The sequence below is a fragment of the Fragaria vesca genome, linkage group LG4 (assembly GCF_000184155.1).
Source record: "Fragaria vesca subsp. vesca linkage group LG4, FraVesHawaii_1.0, whole genome shotgun sequence".
NCBI lineage: Eukaryota > Viridiplantae > Streptophyta > Magnoliopsida > Rosales > Rosaceae > Fragaria > Fragaria vesca.
The window spans coordinates 9,759,243-9,779,536 of NC_020494.1; the positions used below are offsets into that span (position 1 = coordinate 9,759,243).

Here is a 20,294-nt window from a genome sequence, read left to right on the forward strand (position 1 = left end):
ATAACTTCTTCATACGAACTCCGTTTTAAGCGTGCCGCGTGTCCACGAACTCCGTTTAACGTCCTCTACAACTTTCATGAAGGAAGTTTTCCCAAATTCCAAACGGAAGAAAAAGTCAACTTTAGGGTCCTTAAGTAGTAAACGGTTACTCAACACGGTAAAAGACCAAAATAACACCAAAGTAAATAACCGTAAAATAACTTAAGAACCGGGGTGTGACAACCATAGTTTCAAGCAAAAACGGAAGACAATGTAATAGATTCCAGTAGTATTTCTCAACCCCTAAATGAGGTATGACTTCTATATTTGATTAAGTTTGATCTACTATATATATAATTTGGATTTTAGGGTTTGTTGTTTGATTAGATAGTACTTGAAGTTGAAAATTTTGATTTTACTGTTCACGTATATTTGGTCGTTCTCGTCGTTCAAATGCATTCACGTTTGAATGATTTAGTAATTTAATTTTGCAATCCCCAAGGCTGAAATGCAACATGGTGATAGAGGAATTAGAACAGATTGTTCGCGTGATTATACCAATGAGTTCACAACGCACCAGGTATATTTTCTTGTTTGATTAAGATTATTAAAAGACTTTGTTTAAGTTCTATTATAAATGAAATGCATTGTTTGCGCAGATATTTGAAAGTAAGGCTGCACTACTTCAATGGATTCGTATAACTGGAAAAGAAAACAATTGTGTGATTGTGATTGAAAGGTCTGATTCGGCAAAATGGGGTGACAAGAGGAGGAAACCAAAAGTTAGATTTTGCTGTGAGAGGAGTGGCAAATACAGAGAGTTTGAGGGAAAGATTAAGATTGGTGGAGAAAATAATCTTGAATCTCAAGTAGCTATCAACAAGTCTAATGAACAACGCCCAAGGCAGACTGCAACAAAGAAATGTCAATGTCCCTTTTTATTGAAAGCCTTTTAACATTGGTGCAGATGAGTGGAGTGGATACTGAAGGTTGCATGTGGAGTGCACAATCATGTATCCCCATCATATCTTGAAGGTCATTCTTACGCAGGACGGTTAAATACTGACGAGCAAGCCTTATTGGTTAACATGTCAAAGAGTTTGATGATACCCAAAGATATATTGAATGCCATCAAGAGCAGAGATCCAACTAATACATCAACGTTGAGAACAATATACAATGCTAGGCAAGCAGCTCGTGTGAGGTCTAGGGCAGGAAGAACTCAAATGCAACATTTGCTCAAAAACTTGCATGACCATCATTATATTGAGTATCACAGGAGTGTAAATCATGTGGTCACTGACTTATTTTGGTGTCATTCCTTCAGTCTTCAGATACTACGTACGTTCCCACATGTACTTATCATGGATTGCACCTACAAAACGAACAGGTATCGTTTTCCTCTTTTCGAGATTGTGGGGATTACATGTACAAAAAAAACTTTCAATGTTGCATTTGTTTACATGTCAAAAGAGGCAGAGGATAATTATACATGGGCACTTAGCAGGTTAAAGATTATTTTAGGTGGTAATGATTCCATGCCTGAGGTTATTGTCACAGATCGTGAATTAGCACTCATGAAAGCCGTTCACCAAGTATTTCCTGAAACTCGTCACATTTTGTGCAAGTGGCATATCAGTAAAAATGTACTGAAAAAATGCAAGGCGAGCTTTGCTACGAAAGCCGGGTGGGAAATGTTTATTACGGATTGGAATAGTTTGGTGGATTCCCTAACTGAGGATGACTATCTGAGGAACCTTGCTGCTCTAGAAGTGAAATATTTTGCATATGCTAAGGAGATGAATTATCTGAAGACCACTTGGCTAAATAAGTATAAGGAATTGTTTGTTGCGGCATGGACAAGCAAATACATGCATCTTGGTGCTAGAACTTCCAACCGGTAAATATTTGTATTGCCTTATTTCAATATTCATGTTGATGTCTTTGCTTACTTTACTCACCAATTCATCTCTTGACTAGGGTGGAAAGTGCACATGCAAAGCTTAAGCGAGAGCTTAAGTCTTCCCAACTTGATTTCAGCGTGTCATGGGAGCATATTCACTCGTTATTGTGCTTACATCACGTTGAAGTTAAAGCTTCATTTGAAAAGAGCCGGTGCTTTGTGCAACACGACTTCAGACATACATACTTGAGAGATTTGATAGGATTCGTGTCAATTTCTGCGTTGAACATGATTGTGTGTGAAGCGAACAAGTAACTTAAACATAGTCTAGTTCAATTGTGTGTTATATTTTACTAGTGTTAGAAACTATATTAATTTATTTATACTACTCAATACACAGTGCTGATAATATTGGACAAGAACTTGCATTATGCAATTGTGCTATTCGAAAAACGCATGGACTGCCTTGCGCACATGAGATAGCTGAATATAAACTTCGTGACCGTCCCATACCACTATCATCTGTGCATCGCCACTGGAGAAGGTTAGAGATCATAACAACTACAGAAGACTCGGAATTACCTGACAAAGTTCCTGTAAAAACTCATTTAGATCGCTTAGCAGAGTGGGCTGAAGTACAAGATGAGGAAACAAAACGTCAAATATTGGTGAAGATCGATGAGCTGATGAATCCAAGTTGTACCTTACTTAAAGAACCAGCTGAAAAGATAAAAACTAAAGGCCGTCCAAGTAAGGTAGACGCTAGTACACGTCGTTGCCCATCCGGATTTGAGATCGTAGATGCATTGTTATCTGAGCGTGATAGTCCATCTTCAATACCAAGTGCTCAAAAGGGAACTAGTACGTCACATGGCAAGAAAGCAAATGATCAAGCTGAGAAAACTAAGGTATGTTAGAATTACAGTATATTCTGGCTTTGACTTGCAGTATATTAGTTGTGAACTTGTGATATGTTTCTCATTGATTTTTCATCTGTTATTGTCTAGTCAAACAAACCAACTTCAAAAGATCCAAGGTTTGAGATAACTCAAAAGTATTCAATGCAATATATCTTTGGCATGAGGCCATATATTACCGGTTCAATGGATGTTGAAGATGATGGTAATTGTGATTTTAGAGTTGTAGCAGCAGCTATGGGTTTCGGTAGAAAACATTGGCGTAAAGTGAGAACTGATTTAATAAATGGAGATGAGTTAGAAGGCATCCCTAATATTTATGAAGGTCTCTTTGGAGGACCATCTGGTGTCGAACGACTTCATCGTCGACTAAACCATTTTGCATCTAATATGGCACCCAAAGCAAGATGGATGGATTGTCCAGACATGGGCCATTTAATAGCAACTTGTTATGGAGTACTGGTGGTGAACATATCAGATGGTCAATGCTTCACATTTCTTCCATTACATGAGTATGTTGAGGGAAAGCTAATGGAAGCAGACTTGCATGAGATAGGCATTGGATTTGTGAACAGTAATCACTTTGTGCAGGTACAAGCTAACATATATATATAAATAATTTACATAGATGTGTGTGTATATATCTATATATAATTTTAAATAACTAATCAAATTTCTTATATCTTTGCAGATTTGCTTTGTGCCAGGACACCCACTGCCCCCGGTTCCACCAAATTGGATATACCATGCCGACGATGCAGCTAAGAGTTTGTACCTTCGATATCAAGATCGTTTCCAGCAATATACTCAGTTGCCACATCCTGAAAGAGTAGTCAATACATCCTCAAGTATTATGGTATTTGATGATGAACAAACCACTCCATTTGTTGATGTTATAATGTTCGACGAAGACAATGCAATACATCTTAGCGATCACTGAATTGTTTGAAACTAGTACATTAGCTATTGTACTTCTGACACTTATTAATTTTTAGCTTGAATGGAGTATCAATATTTTTACCTTGATGATGTATTGTCTTGTTTTGTTTTGATTCGATACGCTCATGAATTCTTGAAATGAGTTTGAGTAAGAGACTCATTGAGAATAAATTTTGTTGAGAAAAACCGATAGGAGAAGATGTTAACAAAGTGAAATCCCTCGATGAAGATCTTAACAAAGTGAAATACCTCGATAAAGATCCTAACAAGGTGAAACCTGCATTTTTTTTTAGTAAAAGGATGTGTATTTAGTGAATGGGTTGTGTATTTAGTAAATACGTCGTTTATTTTAAATAAGGGTATTGTAAGAAGTTTGGGTATGTATATCTAGTAAGTTGTTAAAACAATAAAGTTAAAATGTGGTGTATTAACTATGAGATGTGTATCTAGTAATTAGGGATGTGTTAATAAAATTTCTCAAGAGAAAAACTAAAGTTGATTAAAAAAAACAACTGAATCGGTAAATAGTACATGTGATTATGACTGTAGTCGAAATTCAGGTCATGAATTTTGAAGAAATGGTTTTTATTTCTTTTCTTTTGATATGTAGTGATAGTGGAGAAGAGTTAGGTTTTAGAGAAGAGGAAGTTTTTTTTTCCTTAATAATTGATGGATGTTTTTGTAATTAAACATACCTATAAAATCTTATGTGAAATATAAAATAATAGAGGTGTGTATTTAAAATTTCTCTTTTGTAATTAAACATACGTATAAAATCTGATGTGAAATATAAAATAATAGGGATGTGTATTAAGTGATTAGAGGTGTGTATTTAAAATTTTTTTATGAAAAATCGTAATTAAGCTACACAGTACATGATCTAATAAATAATTCATTCGCAACATATTAATTGACTTTACTTATCAAGAAACGCGCGAAAGAGAACTTTTGCGCGCTTCTTCATTTTACTTGCCGAACACGTCTTCAACCGATAGTCCTTTTCATTATTAGTTTTGCTTCTCAAACACGTTTCGAGAACCAAAGAAATACACAAATGGTCTTTTTTTTTCAATAATTTTCTCGATACATTTCATTGGATCGACTCATTGATCAAATATCGATTCCTCAAACCAATAATCACTCCAATAATCTGTTTTTGTTGGATCCCAATTTGCTTAGAACAACTTGTTCAAAGTTTTTAAACCGAAAGTACTACACTCATTTTCTGATAAATTTGGGGAAAATTCCATCTATATAGGTGGCTATGACCAGAACAAAAAAGAGTTAGGTGGCATATTAGCTTGACCATGGTTTGTATTGGAAGGGCATATTGGCTTAACCATGGTTACTTTGGTCTGGTTAATTACAAAAACCACAAAAACAAAAAGTAAAATGAAAATGTCCTCCCACACATCCAAGAGCTTTTGAGCGAGACGTCCTCTGTTTCTCTTTTATAAGCCATATGATTAAGAAAATAAGAAAATAAACCAAGTATAAGTTCTCTGATCTTCTCAGACTGGTCATACCTCTGATTGCTCAATTCGGGTGCGTCTCGATTATCTGTGTTCGATTATCATGCCTTAGATTCTTGTATCTGTATTGGGGATCTTCGATTATATCTGCAGCTACTCGCAAGATTTCTGGGATTCTTTTTTGCCTTGGTTTCATTCAATTGTGATCTAAAGGACTGGTTTTTATTAGATTCATAATGAGTTTCACATCGGTAGCTCATAATTTAGATTATATGTGAAACTGGGTATGTTCAACATGGATTGGTTATTGAGCTTATGCTTCTGGGCAGTGTTTGGTATCTGTCTGATTGATATGTGTTGATTGGTTTTTGTTTATATTGTCGGCTATCATTGATTTGAATAGTGAGATTGGTGTGTGGTTCAGTCGTTGTTGAATGCAATATTTTAATCCGGTTTATATTGGTTGTTGTTAGATTAAGTAGTGGATGATGTTGAGCTGGATTGTGAATTGTATTGTCAATGTTGGTTTTTGTAGTTTTTCGTTTGATACAGTTTTGTGTGATCGATGAAGTTGTAATATTGTATGGCTGTATGGAATGATAGATAAGACTTGTGCGTAGGAATATATAAATTGAAAGATGTTGTTTTTGTGCAGAAAATGGCGTCAATGGTTGCCAAGGGGAGTAGTTGTACCACTCAACTCTCTCCCTCTATGACTGTTCAAGAAAAGGGTAGTAGAAACAAGAGGAAGTTCCGAGCTGATCCACCTTTAGCAGACCCGAATAAGATTTTGCCTTTACCTCAAACTGAATGTGCAGGTTACGAATTTTCAGCGGATAAGTTTGAAATAAGCCACCAGAATCATGGACAAACAAGTGTCTGTGACCTGTGTTTTGTGAATCAAGACCATTCTGATGGGTTGAAACTTGACCTTGGGTTGTCCAGTGCTGTTGGTTCATCTGAGGTTGGGCCAAGCCGGCCTAGAAGGGAATCAGAGGCAGATGAGTTTCAAGATGCTGATTGGAGTGATCTCACAGAAACCCAGCTTGAAGAACTTGTTCTGAGTAATTTGGACACAATCTTCAAGAGTGCAATTAAAAAGATTGTTGCTTGTGGTTACACTGAAGACGTTGCTACAAAGGCTGTTTTGCGGTCTGGTCTTTGTTATGGGTCTAAAGACACTGTGTCTAATATAGTGGATAATACTTTAGTTTTTCTTAGGAGTGGCCAAGAAATTGATCCTTCAAGGGAGCACTGTTTTGAAGATTTACAGCAGCTAGAGAAGTACATATTGGCGGAACTGGTTTGTGTTCTTCGTGAGATTAGGCCTTTCTTCAGCACTGGCGATGCAATGTGGTGCCTATTGATATGTGACATGAATGTCTCTCATGCTTGTGCAATGGATGGTGACCCCATAAGCAGTTTCCTCAATGATGGCACTTCAAATGGAAGTTCACCCATTTCAAATCAACCTCAGTCCAAACTAGAAGCCAAAAATTCAGAGTTGGGCCTTTTGAATGCTGGTAAACCGTTTTCAACAATGTCGGGTTCTCCTAGTTCACAGCCTGAGACATCTAAACTAAGAAATTCAGGTAACAATGGATTACTCTCAGAAAAAGAGGGCACAAACGGAACATCTCCATCTCCTGCTGTAGAGGAAAAGCTTGTGGGCGCTAGAAAGGTCCATTCTATTAGTACTAAAAGAGAATACATGCTTCGACAAAAGTCACTTCATTTGGAGAAAAATTACCGTGCATATGGATGTAAAGGGTCTTCAAGAGCAGGGAAGCTGAGTGGTTTGGGTGGTTTAATTTTGGATAAGAAGTTAAAATCAGTGTCAGACTCAACCGCTCTTAATTTAAAGAATGCATCTTTGAAAATAAGCAAGGCGATGGGAGTTGATTTGCCTAAAGACAATGGGAACCACATTCTTTCTTCCAATGCTGGGCCTTCTTCTCCTGGAGTTTTTAGCGTGGACGCTGAGAATGCTACTTCGGTTTTGCCTTTAAACAGTTTGTCATCTATCTTACCTTCTGCGAATACTTCAACAGCATTACCAGCCCCCGTTGCTGCAAAAGCATTGTCGCCAGCCAATACTCCACCTGCATTATCAGCTGCTGATACTGAGCTTTCTCTTTCGCTGCCAACAAAAAGCAGCACTACCCCAGTGCCTGTTAGCTTTAACTCAGATACCCCGAATTCTATTTTTGCTGGGATACCTTTTGATAAGTCCTTGGGGCAGTGGGTACCCAGGGACAAAAAAGATGAGATGATTTTGAAGTTGGGTCCTAGGGTGCGGGACCTGCAAAATCAGCTGCAGGAGTGGACAGAGTGGGCTAACCAGAAGGTTATGCAGGCTGCCCGTAGGCTAGGTAAGGACAACGCTGAACTTAAGTCATTAAGGCAAGAAAAAGAAGAAGTTGAACGGCTGAAGAAAGAGAAGCTGACATTGGAGGAGAACACCATGAAGAAACTCGCTGAGATGGACAATGCATTGTGCAAGGCCAGTGGTCAAGTTGAAAAAGCAAATTCGGCCGTCCGGAGACTTGAAGTGGAGAATGCTGCACTAAGGCAGGAAATGGAGGCTGCCAAGTTACGCGCTGCAGAGTCGGCTGCAAGCTGTCAAGAGGTATCAAAGAGGGAGAAGAAGACACTCATGAAATTTCAATCATGGGAAAAGCAGAAAGCCTTGTTCAACGAAGAACTTGTCACAGAAAAACGCAAGTTAAAACAGCTGCTACAGGAATTAGAGCAAGCCAGAGATCTCAAGGAACAATTGGAGGTATGTTGTACTTAATTTATTTCCAAGATATCCAAATATACAATGGATGCATAAGATCAAATATACCTATAAGACTTGTTTTTAAATTGGATTTCACATGGATTGGGTCAGTAAAGGGACATGTTAACCAATACATGATGCAGGACCAAGAATGTTCTCATTTCCAAGGTATAGATCTGATTGATAGATTAGCGTAATCACCATTAGACATTATTTTAATTAGACCTCAAAAGAGGACATTGTACTGCTCCTGAAATGGATTTTATTGATGGGATTATTAAATAGTATTAAATACATACATAAGTCAGGATTGCATAGAATATTTACGATTAAGTCCATTCATTTAAGCTCAGTCTATGTTTCAGTTAGTGGGCCATTTACTCAGCTTGTAGGTTTGACATGCTACTTTATGCAGCCATTGCAAATTTAATTGGTACCAGGGCATATCATGTGATAAGACAATACAGTACTGTCAAACTGATGCTATCGTGATATGAAGTATTAGAGCTTGTCATTATCTTCTACTAGCTCTCATGTGGGCAGACATGCAAACACACATCTTACTTGGAATTGTCAATCATGTGGTTCTAAGTAGTGTGAGAGTTATAACTAAGCTAAGAGTTTGATTTGAATGATGCATTGTTGATAGTATTTCTGTACAACTCAATTTGATAGAATCTGTAATTTGATGTTGTTGATGAATTTACAATTGTTTCTTTCTTAGTTACTGTCATAGGTTTTACTTCTGAGCTTCTTCTCACTGAAAGGGGAAAAATATCGCAGGCTAGATGGCAACAAGAGGAGAAATCAAAGGAAGAACTACTTGAGCAGGCAAGTTCAATAAGAAAAGAAAGGGAACAACTTGAGGCTTCAGCAAAAACCAAGGAGGATCAGGTCAAGCTGAAAGCAGAAAGCAATCTGCAGAAGTACAAAGATGATATCCAGAATCTCGAGAAAGAAATCTCCCAGTTGAGACTCAAGAGTGATTCTTCGAAGATTGCAGCCCTTCGGAGGGGTGTAGATGGAAGTTATGCCAGCAAGGTAACAGATGTTGAAAATAGTCTGGATCAGAAGAGCTCCCAGATGCCATATATCTCAGAAGTAGTGAAGGATCTGCATGACTACTCCGAGACAGGAGGGGTGAAACGCGAAAGGGAGTGTGTGATGTGCCTCTCCGAGGAAATGTCTGTGGTTTTCCTCCCATGTGCCCATCAAGTGGTCTGCAGAACTTGCAACGAGCTCCATGAGAAACAGGGTATGAAGGACTGTCCATCGTGCAGGAGCCCCATACAATGGCGTATTTCTGTACGTTATGCTCGATCTTAAACTATCTTATGGGATCAAGTGAGTGTTCTGAATAAAGATTGTTGGACTCCTATGAACTGAATAAATGCGTTTGGATCACTCCTTTATAAGTTTTGACAGACAAGTTTGCCTTGTATTCCAATGTTGATGCTGTTGGTTGGATAATTTTCTCACCATTTGCTCAACAATGCACTAGTTTGAAATCAATAGGGGCTATGTGTTGTAGCCTTAAATTTTGATCTCATATCACAGTTTCGGTTCAATTATTTAAGAAAGAACCAGAAAGACGGTTAGCTACTCTATACACGTTTGAGTTTATACACAACCAATGCCCCAGTGTATGCAACTGTTTTTCATAACCGCTTCGTTAAGGTTATCTCTACTACTAGTCAATAAACATAAGTAAAAACAAAAGGTTTTTATAGTAAAAAACAAATCAAAGACAAAATAAATTAGATAAAGAGATAAACATAACAAAAACTGTATAATACGGTTATATGGTAAATCAAATTAACCACTCATGTTTATTGTTAAGTGATCGTGTTCCTGTGCAATACACGGGTAAAAAGCTAGTAGTCGATTAATCGAACTTGAGGCTGAGCCAAATTATAGTCGATGTACTTATTTTCTGTCTAACAAATTAACTTTCTCCAATCATCAAAATGAAAATGAAAAGTTCTAATAATATTCTTTTTTCTATCATTTATAATTCTTCCAAAATGAGAGGCCATATTATGTGGATTAGAAAATAAAAGCAGGATTCCATGAATCCATGGTGATGATAGCCATTTGTGTCCAGGTGTGTTGGACTCAATTACTTATATTTTAATTATTTTTATTGTGGTGAAGGAGGGGTGATGACCCCATCGTAAAAGCTTTTATAGACATCTTCATTTGTTTGTGCCTTTTAGACTACCTTCTGTAAACCCAAAAAAAAAAAAAAAAAAAACCTTTTTAGACATGACAGATTGCCAAGTCATCATTTTACATAGCAGCGTCAACCGTAATAACAGATTTTTTCTACTTTTAGGTGAAAATACCTTAAAATTATCCTCATATTTTATTCTCCTTTTATTCTCCTAGAAGATTACTATTTTTGTGGGGGAAAAAAAAGATTATGGTTGTTGAGATTGTCGTGCCTATATACAGTATATAACTTCCAATACTACTTCTTTACAATTATATATATGGAGATTTGCTACACACACTTGTTGATCAACAAACAGTATAAAACTTCATAATTAAGTTTTTATTACGAGAATCACTATATATGGTCACGTTGGTAAGACTTTAGATGTATAATACGACAAAAAAAAAAACTTATATCTAGTTTCAAATCTCACTTATATTGATTGAAGTATATATTTTTAATGACTTGCGTTTTGACATGACCATCTGGTACGTGTTTGTCCTTGACTCAAAAATCATTTCAGGATATTGTGTTGCTTCTATGAAAAACAACGAAAATTCCATTGCAAGAATAATATGATAATCTCACTTTCACTCGAATCTGTTTTTGTTTTTTTGTTTCCAAACACATGGGGATACCAATAGCAATATGAATCGTATTGGGAATATTTCAGTGATATACCTTATTACTGCTAAAATGAAATTATATCCATGGTTATGTGACATGTCACAAACATTGTGACACGTGGCACCTCGTAGCTTCCTGTAGCATTTGTAATTGTGATGCAGAATGGTCAAACACCAAGAGAGTTCAAAAGTTTTAGGAAGAACTGAAGAAGAACTTAGCGCTATAACTTTCGTCCACTCATGTCACATATCAGACCAACCCAACCGCCATTTTTCGTTTTCTGAAGAAGCTCTGCAACTCCAAAACACCCAGGTAATAATTCTACCAATTCTCACACACCCTTTAATCTTCTCTGTAATAGAAGTATGAGACTATTTAATATACACATATGATCATCATAAACCATTCTGGACCCAAATAATTTTTCATTGTCTGCAAGCTTTCTGTGTTCTTTCCTAACATAAACAACTCAATTCTATATGCAAAACGGGGAGTTAGGGATAATTGTTAGGGAGGGGACTACGCTTTGCCTTTGGTCATTCTTCAACTAAATATTAGCTTTGTTAGCTTTTGTTTTACCAAGTATTCCTTGTATTTCTCTGCCTGATCTAACCACTTTCAGTGATCTAACTAGTGTTATTGACTGATTAGTTTGACCGGAGTTCAGTGAGGAAGCCTATAAATAGTGACACAAGTAGACAGCCAAAATGTCGTCCTCAGTGAAAGGAATACTTTTGAGGACTTCACCGGAAGTAGCTTATAGACACAGAATGACGTTCAAGGATCGTTCTTATTCCCCCAACGGCGTCAACGGCGGGTCAGCTCGAGCCGGGGGCCAGACGCGGTATCAGCCCCAAGTTTGTACCATAACAAATGGGATCACCAACCCCAGTCCTAAGAAAAATGAGCTCCAGAGCCAGATCGGAGCACAGCCTATTCTGTCACCAGTTTTGGACCCAAGTTCTCCAACAACTCATAAGGTGACTACTTTACTCGAGTCTAAAACTGCGCGCTTATTGTCGATTGATTTCAAGTTGGATGCTCTATGTTTAGTTTAGCGCAAGCATATTGTAAGTCCATTTTAAGTGGGACTGTCAGCCATTTGTTCATGGTCATTTTGTTGTTTCATGCCTAAAGCCTAAAGGCTTCACTTTTGTCTGTGCAGAGGGTTTTTACTTTTGGGAAAGGAAGGAGTGAAGGAAACAAGGGCATGAAATCACTGGTAAGCTTTTACAGTTTTAATTCACTTTCCGTTTTGAGAAAATCATGAGGTTCAGTCAAAGTTATCAAGAGTTGTCTAAATTCATATTAGTAAGTTTATGTTCAGTGTCATGTTTGATCATAATGCTTGTGCATTGTAGTTAGGAGGGAAGGGTGCAAACCTGGCTGAAATGGCTAGCATTGGGCTGTCTGTGCCGCCTGGGCTTACTATCTCAACAGAAGCATGCCAAGAGTATCAGGACAATGGTAAGGATTTACCGGAAGGTTTGTGGGAGGAGATACTAGAAGGCTTGGATTATGTGCAGAAGACTATGGGAGCTACTCTTGGTGACCCTTCCAAGCCCCTCCTTGTCTCCGTTCGCTCTGGTGCTGCAGTATGAATCCTTCCAATTTCAATCTTTTCCATATTCAGTACTAATGTTGAATCTCCCTTATGGTGCCTGAAATTTTGAACCAATGGAATATATATTTTTAATGGCACATACAACCTCACTTTGTAGACCAACTGATTTATATGCTATATACTTCCCTAGATTTCTATGCCTGGCATGATGGACACTGTCCTCAACCTTGGACTCAATGACGAGGTGGTTACTGGTTTAGCTGCAAAAAGTGGGGAGCGGTTTGCGTATGACTCGTACAGACGTTTCCTAGACATGTTTGGAGATGTTGTAAGTGCTTTTGTTTATGCTCTTCATGATGTCAGTATTTGACACAAACCTTCAACATGCACTCTCAACTCATTGATAATCATTTTCCCTTTCCCTTTGAAGGTTATGGAAATTCCACACTCAAAATTTGAGGAGAAGTTGGAGAACTACAAACACCAAAAAGGAGTTGAGCTTGATACAGAGCTTACAGCGGCTGATCTCAAAGAGTTGGTTGAACAATACAAAAGTGTATATGTTGAAGTTACTGGTAAAAAATTCCCATCAGGTACCAAGTAAAACACTAACACAGTCTTCCTCTATTTTCCACCTTTAGTTTTCCTAGTAAAACTTCTGTATGTAAACTTGTTTTTGTTGGCTATGCTTGTGTATCTGCAGATCCAAAAGAACAGCTAGTGTTGGCTATTAAAGCAGTTTTTAATTCTTGGGACAGCCCGAGGGCCAACAAATACCGGAGCATCAATCAGATAACTGGTTTAAAGGGAACTGCAGTTAACATTCAATCCATGGCTTATGGGAACATGGGAAATACTTCCGGTACAGGTGTTCTATTCACTAGAAATCCAAGCACTGGTGAAAAGAAGCTCTATGGGGAGTTTCTAATCAATGCTCAGGTTAATTACATCTATATCATCCCCTTTAACCTGATAGAAGTATAGCCTATTTAGTATATACTCTAAAGTTCTATGAGGTCAGTAGCTCAAGAATGGTATATGAACAGGGAGAAGATGTAGTTGCCGGTATTAGGACACCAGAACCTTTGGATACCATGAAAAATTGCATGCCAGAAGCGTACAAGGAGCTTGTGGAGAACTGTGAAATTCTAGAAAGACATTACAAAGATATGATGGTAAAAGTTCTCATTCTTTTCTTTTATGGACTATGATTAATCTTTTCTTTCCTGAAAATTCTGGTGAACAGGACATTGAGTTCACTGTCCAAGAAAATAGATTATGGATGTTGCAATGCCGTGCTGGAAAGCGTACTGGTAAAGGTGCGTTCAAGATAGCTGTAGACATGGTTAATGAAGGGCTTGTTGATAAGCGCTCTGCAATCAAAATGGTGGAACCACAACATCTTGACCAACTTCTTCACCCTCAGGTATATATGCTCATATACATTATTTAATATACTGCCATATATTCATACATACCAATTTCTGATTTCCTTATAACCTTTTCTGATCAGTTTGAGGATCCGACTGCATACAAAGACAAAGTGCTTGCGATTGGCTTGCCTGCATCACCAGGAGCAGCAGTAGGGCAAGTCGTGTTCAGTGCAGAGGATGCTGAAGCATGGCATGCACAAGGAAAGAAAGCCATCTTGGTAAACAAATATCCTTCTTCATCAAACATTTTTCTTCGTTTAACCACACATAGATAGAAGAAATTTGAAATGGATTTCTTACTCTCTTTGAAAATTGAAAGTTCTCAAAGACTTGCAATATATCCTAATAGGGGAGCTCAATTGAAAAATATAGGGGAGCTCAATTGAAAAATATATTGATATCTAGTTAGGATTTGACTGCCTGTACTCTGGAAGTAACTAAAGACTTGTAGTGGAGTCACATTCTGGTTTCATAACAATTCACAATGGTTGTTTTATACCCTTAGGTAAGGACTGAGACCAGTCCGGAAGATATTGGGGGAATGCATGCATCTGCTGGGATCTTGACTGCTAGAGGTGGCATGACATCTCATGCAGCAGTTGTGGCTCGTGGATGGGGTAAATGTTGTGTTTCTGGATGTTCTGATATCCAAGTAAATGATGATGAGAAGGTGATTATTCTAGCTTCCCTATTACTTCTACTTTAGGAAAGTATGAAGGAAAATGTAATGATCGGGTGTCTTCATTGATAAATATGCAGGTTGTTGTGATTGGGAGCACCGTGTTTAGAGAAGGAGACTGGCTTTCCCTCAATGGAAACACCGGTGAAGTCATTATTGGAAAACAACCACTTTCTCCTCCAGCTTTAAGCGGCGATTTAGAAACATTTATGTCTTGGGCTGATAGCTTTAGGCGTCTCAAGGTGTCATAGCTTTCTTGCTTTAAGGTTTTGGTTTGTTCGAGAACCTATTCAGGATATCTAAAAGTGGGGTAAATGATCAACAGGTTATGGCAAATGCCGACACACCTGAAGATGCATTAACAGCAAGAAACAATGGTGCACAAGGGATTGGACTTTGTAGGACAGAGCACATGGTAAGCATTTCTACTGTGAAAATGTAATGCTAGTTTTGCTTGCTATATGAAGTTCTGGAATAATGTTGAGTTATGAAACTCTATCGACATTTCTCATGTTTCTGTCTTTTTCGTTCTTTCCAATGTTTCAGTTCTTTGCTTCAGATGATAGAATTAAGTCAGTAAGAAAGATGATCATGGCAAGTACAGTTGAGCAGAGGCAGGCAGCATTAGACCTCTTACTACCATATCAGAGATCTGACTTTGAAGGAATTTTCCGTGCAATGGATGGTATTGTCTCAATTTTTTGTACTACTTATCATATAAACCTGTGAAGTTTTACTTAAACTCATGTATGGAGCCATGGACCAACTATGCGACAAAAGCACATAGCACTGGCCACTTCTGTTATAATTAAATTGTAGCTGTAACTTATCTAACTATAAATTCATGAAATTCCAGGTCTTCCAGTAACCATCCGATTGTTAGACCCTCCACTTCATGAGTTTCTTCCAGAAGGTGACCTAGAACAGATTGTTACAGAAGTAGCTGCAGAGACTGGTATGACTGAGGATGCAGTTTACTCAAGAGTTGATAAATTGACAGAAGTAAACCCAATGCTTGGTTTCCGAGGCTGCAGGTATGATGACTCTTAAATCTCAAATTAGCTAGCTCTGTGATAATAACAACTCAAATTTTGTTCTCAAAACATTTGGTTGATAACCTTAATAGTTTTACATTCATTGTTTCTTGGCTTATCCAACATTTATAATTTAAGTCTTGTCTAAAAATATGGCACAAGTTCAAGAACCTTGTTTTCTTGGATGAAATTTTATGTATCAGTTAACAAATTTGAAGTGAAGAACTTCATCATATGCAAAGAACTATTATCTCTTGTTGTTGAATGTTGATGAAAAGTTTTTTGGTGGTGTGTTTCAACAGGCTGGGGATATCATACCCAGAACTCACAGAGATGCAAGCGCGTGCAGTGTTTCAGGCTGCAGTCTTAATGAGCAACCAGGGTGTTAAAGTGTTCCCTGAGATAATGGTTCCTCTTGTTGGAACACCTCAGGTATTATCCTGCATTCTTAATCATCCATCGTCATTTATTCACAGTGCTAGAATATGGTTTCTACTTTTCTACTCATACAGAAGTTATGAAACTTCTATGACTATCCATCAAGCACCCTTTCATGTAACATCTTTTTTTTTTTCTTTTTTTTCTATATTAGGAACTGGGACACCAAGTGACTTTAATCCGCAGTGTTGCGAAGAAAGTGTTCTCTGAGATGGGTACCACCTTGAGTTTTAAGGTTGGGACCATGATTGAGATTCCTAGAGCTGCTCTAGTTGCAGATGAGGTAGGTTTAGTTGATATACGATAAGTTTCTCTTTCTGCTGGTAATGTTGTCTTTTGATTTCAACATATAAGGAAGAACAGATTTGTTTCATATTATCCTGATTATAATCATAAAAATGATGACAGATTGCAAAAGAAGCAGACTTCTTTTCTTTCGGAACAAATGATCTCACTCAGATGACCTTTGGGTACAGTAGAGATGATGTGGGCAAGTTCCTAAATACTTATTTGTCCCAAGGCATTCTTCAAAACGATCCATTTGAGGTTGGTGCTAATATATCAATCTAAAGACTACCACATTCATCCATGAAAAGTAACTATAAACTGACTTGTTGAATTATGACTGCTTTTAGGTACTTGATCAAAGAGGAGTTGGGCAACTCGTCAAGATGGCCACAGAAAAGGGTCGTGCAGCTAAGCCTAGCTTAAAGGTAATCGCATCGTGGCCATATAGTACATAAGGTTTTCCACCTTCATTGATCTTTTTCCTTAACATGATGATATGATTTTGAACAAACAGGTTGGAATATGTGGAGAGCATGGTGGGGAGCCTTCTTCAGTTGCATTTTTCGCAGAGGCTGGATTAGACTATGTTTCATGTTCTCCATTCAGGTACTCTCTTCTGAGTCTTCTCTCTTTTCTTCTGGAGTATTCGGAAATGCTCTATGTTGTACTGTCACACCAACAATCTACTAAATATTACAGTAAAAATACGCTTTATAACTAATCAAATTCTTAACTGTAAATGCTTTGACAGGATACCAATTGCAAGGCTAGCAGCAGCTCAAGTTGCCGTGACAAAGAGTTAACCATTTGTGATTCTTCATCTGTAAATAATATACAATCCCTGTCAGAAAATGCCATAATCTACTATGAAAACCGATACAAAGGGAGAGTCTATTGCTTCCCATAGTACTTGCTTCAAAAAGAACCAGTCCCTGTGAATAATTTGTGGGTTTCAGTCTCTTAAAGAAATTACTTCTTACACAAGTTATGAGTTCGTGTAATCATTGTTGTATTGATCATGGTGTTCAACAATCCATATTGAATTTGATGTAACCGATCACACAACCATTTAGAGACCAACTCAACCACCAGCTAGCCTTCGCCTTAGTTTTGCGGTTAAGGACTTGAGGCCCACATGTTTGAAGGGTGATGGTAGTGAACTAGTGATGGTGGCATGGGTAACACAAAAAATCTTTGTAGAATAGCACTTGCCAACTTCCTATCTATGTAAGCTGATCAACTACTCCAACTCCAAAACTCTAGCTTGCCTCACGAGTCACGAAACTCTCGCCTGCCATTTCTTTTCAAACCAATGCAAATACCCGCCACTTTTGAAGACCCAATTAAGCTCTTAATAAACAATTGGGAAAGCAATCCATGCCAACCTCATCGTTTCCAACAAAACCTCACAACCCCTTAACATATTCCACACCAACTCTCTCATCAACTTGTACTCGAAATGTGATCAAATCTCAAGTGCCCACCCCCTGTTTGTTCATATGCCCCACAGAAATGTGGTGTCTTGGAGTGCCTTAATGGCTGAGGGTACTTGCATAAAGGGCTTGCCTTTGAAGTTCTTGGCTTGTTGTAGTCTTGTAGACCATGGTTTCGGTGCAATATCTTTTCCCCAATGAGTATGTTTTCCCAACTGCCCTTTCTTCGTGTTCGGATAGCGGGAGAGTTGAAGAGGGAAAGCAGTATCATGGGTATGTGTTGAAGGCTGGATTGCAGTGTCATCAGTATGTTAAGAATGAACTTGTGCAGATGTATTCGAGTTGTTCAGGGATGGAAGGGGCTATGAGGGTTTTGAACGCTGTGCTGGGTATGATATTGTTTCGTGTAATTAGAACATGGGCATGTAAGGCAGGCAATGGAGATTGTGGGTATGATGGTAGGTGACTGCATGGCTTGGAATAGTGCTACATATGTCACCGTTTTTGGCCTTTGTGCTCAGCTTAAGGATTTGAGACTGGGTATGCAAGTGCACAGCGGAATGTTGAAGGCAAATATGAAGTGTAATGTGTTTCTTAGTAGCGCAATCGTTGATATGCATTGGAAATGTGGCAAGGTTTGCAATGCAGTGAAAATTTTTGATGGCTTGCAAACGCGGAACATATTCTCGTGGACTGCAGTCATGGCCGCTTATTTCCAAAACGGGTACTTCGAGGAAGCATTAGTATGGTGTCAAAAATGGAACTTGAAGAAATTTGTCCAAATGAATATACTTTTGCTGTCTTGCTTAACTCATTCATGTACAGAGTTGTGTGAGACATGGTCACATGGAGATCTATTACATGCTAGAGTTAGGAAGTCAGGTTTCAAATACCATGTCGTTGTTGGGAATGCTTTGATCAACATGTATTCGAAGTGTGGAAACATTCAAGCAGCAAATGAAGTGTTCATGGATATGACTTATCGAGATTCTGTGACCTGGAATGCAATGATATCTGGGTTTTCCCATCATGGCGTGTTTCATGATATCTTGGCTGCAGGAGAGTCTGCTAACCACATTACCTTTGTTGCCGTTCTCTCCACCTGTGCTCATATGAGCTTGGTGCAGGAGGGATTCTACTATTTGAACCAACTAATGAAACAGTTTGGTATTGAACCTAGACTGGATCACCATACCTGCGTTGTCGTGCTCCTTAGCAGGTCTGGACAACTTGATGAAGCTGAGAAATATATGAAAACTACTGAAGTCAAGTGGGACATTATTGCCTGGAGAACCTTGCTTAATGCTTGTCATGTACATAGAAGTTACGGTTCAGGTAAGCATGTAGCAGAGGTTCTTGTCCAAATGGATCCTAATGATATGGGAACGTATATATTATTGTCGAATATGTATGCCAAGCCCAGGAGGTGGGATGGAGTTGTGAATATCCGGAAATGATGAGGGACAGAAACATCAAGAAATGCAAAATTAAGTACCTCAGGATATGTGATGCTCGCCATGTTGCTGTGAAACTTATCTCGAAGGTCACGAACAGAGTGATAATTGTTGGCAAATACTTGTGTGCCTTAAGGTATGGATACCTTAACCACATGGTTGCTTATGATTGGTCTAACTAGATTAATGATGACCTGTTACCTGTTTGACTGGTCATCCAATTTAAATCTCAAACTAACTCTCACTCTCTCACTAACGGGGTTAGTTTCTCTCTCTCTCTCTCTATCTCTCTCTCTCTCTCTAACTCAAACAATTTGAACACCTTTGTCTCATCGATCTCTCTCTTGTCTCATCGATATGTCAATTTCTGACTAAAATTGATCTCGTTGCAAGAAACTAATTCCTCTTGTATGCTCTCTTGAGATTAAACTCAATGAAGGCAAAAGTTGCAAAGTTTACATTTAACATAAGACACAACTACATTTTTCATAAAAAATGGCTACCATTAACATAAGAGAAATCAAAGAAAAGTAGACATTCTGGAAATCAAAATTGTTCTTGAGATTGAATCAATAATTATAAGTGAAAGTTGCAAAGTTTACATTTCACATAAGACACAGCCACTATTTTCATGAGAAATGTCTACCATTTAGATAAGCAAAATCACAAAAAAATAGACTTTCTGGAAATCAAAATTGTTCTTGAGATTGAATCAATAATGGAAGGTGAAAATTGCAAAGTCTACAATTAACATAAGACACGTCTACTATTTTCATTCGAAACGCCTACCATTAACATAAGAGAAATCAAAGAAAAGTAGACTTTCTGGAAAATTAAATTGTTCTTGAGATTGAATCAATAATGGAAGGTGAAAGTTGGAAAGTCTACATTTAACATAAGACACGTCTACTATTTAATTAGAAACGTCTACCATTAACATAAGAGAAATCAAAGAAAAGTAGACTTTCTGGAAAATTAAATTGTTCTTGAGATTGAAGAAAATTAACCAAGGTAAAAAATGCAAAGTCTACATTTAACATAAGACACAACAACTTTTTTCATAAGAAATTGCTACCATTAACATAAGAGAAATCAAAGAAAAGTAGACTTTCTGGAAATCTAAATTGTTCTTGAGAT

The 20,294-nt window shown here is 37.8% G+C and overlaps 4 protein-coding genes across 4 annotated transcripts; all 4 read left to right on the forward strand.

Moving 5' to 3' along the window:
* The first annotated feature begins 487 nt into the window (after nt 1-487).
* Nucleotides 488-3,739, forward strand: LOC101300340. Its single transcript, XM_004298033.1, has 6 exons — nt 488-559; nt 639-848; nt 969-1,879; nt 2,283-2,790; nt 2,890-3,390; nt 3,491-3,739. The coding sequence occupies exons 1-6, from the start codon at nt 488-490 to the stop codon at nt 3,737-3,739; spliced, it is 2,451 nt and encodes an 816-aa protein (XP_004298081.1).
* Nucleotides 3,740-5,231: 1,492 nt separating this feature from the next.
* LOC101310596 (putative E3 ubiquitin-protein ligase RF298-like) lies at nt 5,232-9,558 on the forward strand. The gene is made up of 3 exons (XM_004296717.1): nt 5,232-5,283; nt 5,866-7,992; nt 8,776-9,558. The coding sequence occupies exons 2-3, from the start codon at nt 5,869-5,871 to the stop codon at nt 9,316-9,318; spliced, it is 2,667 nt and encodes an 888-aa protein (XP_004296765.1). The 5' UTR covers nt 5,232-5,283; nt 5,866-5,868; the 3' UTR covers nt 9,319-9,558.
* A 1,529-nt stretch (nt 9,559-11,087) lies between these two features.
* LOC101310888 (pyruvate, phosphate dikinase, chloroplastic-like) lies at nt 11,088-17,160 on the forward strand. Its single transcript, XM_004296718.1, has 21 exons — nt 11,088-11,146; nt 11,486-11,814; nt 12,000-12,056; nt 12,196-12,429; nt 12,589-12,726; nt 12,829-12,991; nt 13,102-13,337; nt 13,445-13,573; nt 13,645-13,824; nt 13,912-14,049; nt 14,337-14,501; nt 14,591-14,752; nt 14,836-14,925; nt 15,057-15,195; nt 15,367-15,544; nt 15,847-15,976; nt 16,137-16,265; nt 16,391-16,528; nt 16,618-16,695; nt 16,785-16,876; nt 17,022-17,160. Exons 2-21 carry the CDS (start codon nt 11,542-11,544, stop codon nt 17,071-17,073), a joined length of 2,901 nt encoding a protein of 966 aa, XP_004296766.1. The 5' UTR covers nt 11,088-11,146; nt 11,486-11,541; the 3' UTR covers nt 17,074-17,160.
* Nucleotides 17,161-18,173: 1,013 nt separating this feature from the next.
* On the forward strand, nt 18,174-19,160 carry LOC101300619 (pentatricopeptide repeat-containing protein At5g39680-like). Its single transcript, XM_004298034.1, has one exon. It carries the CDS (start codon nt 18,174-18,176, stop codon nt 19,158-19,160), a length of 987 nt encoding a protein of 328 aa, XP_004298082.1.
* Nucleotides 19,161-20,294: the final 1,134 nt, after the last annotated feature.